The 4380-nt window shown below is 38.3% G+C and overlaps 1 protein-coding gene across 2 annotated transcripts in view; it reads right to left on the bottom strand.

Annotated features, from left to right (window-relative positions):
• Positions 1–2172: 2172 nt before the first annotated feature.
• Positions 2173–4380, bottom strand: part of LOC116076877 (vomeronasal type-2 receptor 116-like) — a 27281-nt gene continuing 25073 nt past the window's right edge. For both annotated transcript variants that reach the window (XM_031350912.1, XM_031350913.1), the window contains exon 6: positions 2173–3146. In XM_031350912.1, the coding sequence (XP_031206772.1) occupies positions 2227–3146 (920 nt within the window). In that variant the 3' untranslated portion in view covers positions 2173–2226. The remainder of the gene's footprint in view (positions 3147–4380) is intronic.

Below are 4380 nucleotides of genomic sequence, written 5' to 3'. Positions count from 1 at the left end.
TGACTGTTCCCAGCTTAGGAACTCACCGGAGAGAAGATGGCAGCTCTCACTGGAGAGTCCGGGTCAAAACGGTCCCTGGAGGCAGACCCTCCTTGTGCAAGGAAGGGGCAGCTAGGGTCGCTGATCCACCTCTGCCACTTGGAAGCTGAGAGGATCCTGTCCCTGCTGCCAGGCGGCTCCCCTGCGACTCTTGGGGTCTGTGTCTCCTTGCTGACTGTTCCCCCAGAGATTGTCTTAACTGGGGATTCATCCCATATACAGTCACCAAACTCCAACACAATTGTGGATGTTAAGAAATGCTTCCAGAAGGGAGCCTGATATGGCTGTCTCCTGAGAGACCCTGCAAATACAGGGCCTTACAAATATACAGAGTCGGATGCTCTCAGCCAACCATTGTACTGAGTGCAGGGTCCCTGTTGTGGATAGCTAGAACTAATGGAAGAGTTAGATAAAGGACTGAAATATCTGAAGGGGTTTGCAAACTCATAGGAAGAACAACAATATCAACCAACCAGACCCCCAGAGCTCCCAGGGACTAAGTCATCAACCAAGGAGTGAGTACACATAGCTCTAGCTACATATGTAGCAGAGGATGGCCTTGTCAGGCATCAATGGGAGGAGAAGTCCATGGTCATATGAAGCATTGATAGATGCCCCAGTGTAGGGGAATCAAGAGCCAGGAGGCAGTTGTAGATGGGTGGGTGGAGGAACAACCCTCATAGAAGGAAGGGGGTGGGGGATGGGATAGGGAGTTTCTGGAAGTGGGAAACTGGGTAAGGGGATAACTCCTGAAATGTAAATAAATTAAAAAAGAAAAAAGAAAAGAAAAGAATTGCTAACTAGTTCATTTGCATTTAGAGTATTTAAAGTAAATATGACTCATTTTTAAGTAAAAGTGTAGATGTGTGATTATTTTAAGATACTTATAAGGTTATTTTTTAAGATAAATAATACAATAAACACTCTTTTTTCTGTAGTTGCAGATTGCTGCCTGCTAGTAAGAGAAACTGGCTGAGAAAAATACCTTGATTGCTCACATTTTGTTAATCTATAACAAGACACTTTTTTCTTTACCTGTACTATGTAATACTATTTTTGTAAAGGTATTGAGAAAATAGTTTTGTTCATAGTCATTAAGTAGAAGAAAAGTAAATCATATTCTTATACAGCCTGAAACACTTTTATGGAATATATAAGCCAATGGAGAAAGAATAAAGTGGTAGGAAAATTGTTCTTTCCACCTATCAACTAAGTGTATGTATGTGCATGTATAAAGTTTGTGTGGGAGTATGTTGGAACTTCATTCTTTTCACCTTCCACCTTCCAAGAACGTGTGTGTGTGTGTGTGTGTGTGTGTGTGTGTGTGTGTGTGTGTGAGTGTGTGTAAAGTTTGTGTGAGAGTGCTCTGGAATTTTGGCCCATCTATAGCATCTATATGTATGTATATATGTAAAGCTTATTTGGATGTATGTTGGAGCTTGCATCTTCCACCAATTGTGTGTACATATGCATGTATATTATGTGTGAAATGTTTGAAGCCTGCTTGTTGGAACTTTGTTCCATCCACCCACCAGTATGTATGTATGTATGTGCATATGTATATGTATATAGTGCATACACTAAATGCTTGGAGCCTGTTTTACAGAGCATTGCTCCCATCTTCTAACATGTGAATATATGTTTGTCTATCTGTCTGTATGTCTGTTGCTGGACCTTGAATTAGTTCAACCATTCTATGTGTGTGTGTGAGCGTGTGTGTGTGTGTGATTATGTGCATAAATAAATTCTGAAAAATTTGGAACCCAGAAGAGACTATCTGGTTCTTTAAAACTCTTGTTACAGGTGGTTGTTAATAGTAGTGGGTGGGATTGAGTATTGAATCATTTCCTCTACAAGAGCATTGCATGATATTAATTGCTGAGACATCAAGCCATCTCTTGAAATATTCTATCAGCCTGTTTATAAAAAATATTCCTCTCTCCTCTATGTTCATAGAAGAACTCCTCTGACTCCTAGAATGAATCAGGATTGTAATTCTCTTTCTGGCAAAGAGAAAAATTGTTGGAAAACATTGTGGCTAATTATAGGAGACAATGTAGACCTCAGTAGACATGATATTTCTAGCAAAATAATAAGAGGAAACAGTCATTTCAGAATCAGAGAGGTATGACAATGTAATCAAGTATTTAATAATTATGAACCAACTATACATGTGTCAGTTAGAGTTTATGAATGGTGAGCATGGGAAGATGACTTCTCCCTGATCATTTGAAGAGAATTTCTGTCTGGTATAAACAGTATTGTGTAACATTTGGGAATGAAGATGAATATCAGCATCCCTGCACTGGAGGCCAAAGTGGAAAAGATCTCCACAGCCACCATGACCTTGCCTTTGGTGCTATGGTAAACAGGAAGGAAAGTAAACCAGACACTGCAGAACACCAGCATGCTGAATGTCATGGACTTGGCTTCATTGAAGGCACCAGGCAGGTTTCTGGAAAGGAAAGCCAGAGTGAAGCACCCAAAGGCCAGGCAGACCAGGTATCCCAGGACACAGTAAAAAGCAGTGACTGAACCCTTGTTGCAAACAATGATGATGTGACCATGCTCTGATCGTGCATCAATGTCAACAGAAGGAGGAGAAACACCTAGCCAGATTGCACAGAGAATAACTTGGATAAAAGTACAGATCAGAATGATGTAGTTAGGTGCCCCTGAAACAAGAAAGTACTTCATCATTCTTTGAGGGGCTGTGACTTTAAATGCCAGTACAACAGTAATTGTTTTGGCCAGCACAGTGGAAACAGCCACAGTGAATACAACTCCAAATGTGATTTGTTGTAGGATGCATGTGGCTGAGTGTGGATGGCCAATGAAGAGCAAAGGGCAGAGGAAACAAAAAATGAGGGAGATGAGCAAGATGTAGGTGAGAGTGCGGTTATTGGCCTTAACTATGGGAGTACTGTGGTGCTTCACAAAGACCCCAAGAACAACAGCTGTAAATGTAGAGAAGCACAAGGCCATTAAAGAAAGTGTCATCCCCAAGGGGTCTTCATAAGTGAGAAATATAAGAGCTTTGTGAATGCAGTGATTCTGTTCTTTGTTAGCATATTGGTCCTCTGGACACAGGACACACAACTCCATATCTAATGGAAAAATGAAGGTTTTATTAGTGTAGCTTCAGCAACTTTACTGTCAGCATAGTTCATCTAAGTATACAAAAGAAGTACCTCAACATGTGAATCTGGTTGCTAAAACACATTCAATGTCATTGCTACATAAAATAATTGATTCTATTTTTTTAATGCTTCTAATTGTTATGGTAAACAAAAGCAACAAATATTTTTGTCTATTTTACTATATTGTTGTGGTCATTTATCATGGGTGTGTATATTTATAAGTGCATTTACAAGTAAAAGTAATAAACAGTCTCATGAACGTGAGAGTAACTGGGTTTATATGGGTGAGGTATGAGGCTGAGAATAAGAAGTAAAGTTTATATGAATATATTAAAAATGTTTGTAACTGCAAAAATAAACAAAAATCATTTCTAGTTTTGTCCTCTTTTGACTGTTGTAATATCATATTCTTGAAGCTTTTTCATAAAAATCAGCAACCCTATCATTGAAGGTATGAAGCTCTGTAGTTCCCACCATTGTGTACATAGGAAATCTGATTGCCATTGCACTGAATCATTGGATAATTGCAGTAAGGGATATGCTTCCAAGGTTTGAAGTCTTTTACATGGAACAATGCTATTGACGACAGCTGTTATCATTTAATTTGTTTGAGGAATTAGGAATTTAACTTGGTTGTGAAGAGAATGTGTTGCTCTTAGAGAGTACATGAGTTTGGTTCCCAGCACCAATGTCAGGTGTATTCAAATAGCCTTGTTGAATTACTTATGTGTACATTTTATGTAGAACTTCATGAATATCAAAAAATAACAGGTAGGAGTTTGTTACCCCCTATTATATGGGTTCTGGGTAAAAACTAATGCCATCTTACATAGTGGGAAAGGATTTAACTGCTAAGCCATCTTACTGGCCATAAAGGCCTTTAAGGACTTCCATTTAATTATATATGATGATGCACCAAAGAATGGAATAAATGCATGCCTGTCAATTATATTCAGTTCATCCTGACTAAATAGTTATTTGACAAATATGGGCTATGCAACTGTCAATACCATTTGAAAATTGTGGCTAATTCCTTTCAAGACAAAACAATTTTAATGTATGCTATTGTGGAAAATATTAACTAGGTACTATTTATACTAGTATTGAATAGAGGACTCCTAATATTTACACATCATATATCAACAATGATTCTCAATTTTCTACACTTCAAATAGCACTGAAGATTTGAAAAAAAAAAAAA

This window comes from Mastomys coucha, unplaced genomic scaffold (genome assembly GCF_008632895.1).
Source record: "Mastomys coucha isolate ucsf_1 unplaced genomic scaffold, UCSF_Mcou_1 pScaffold5, whole genome shotgun sequence".
Lineage (NCBI taxonomy): Eukaryota > Metazoa > Chordata > Mammalia > Rodentia > Muridae > Mastomys > Mastomys coucha.
The sequence above is the reverse complement of the archived record's forward strand: the minus strand, read 5'-3'. Positions and strand labels throughout refer to the sequence as shown.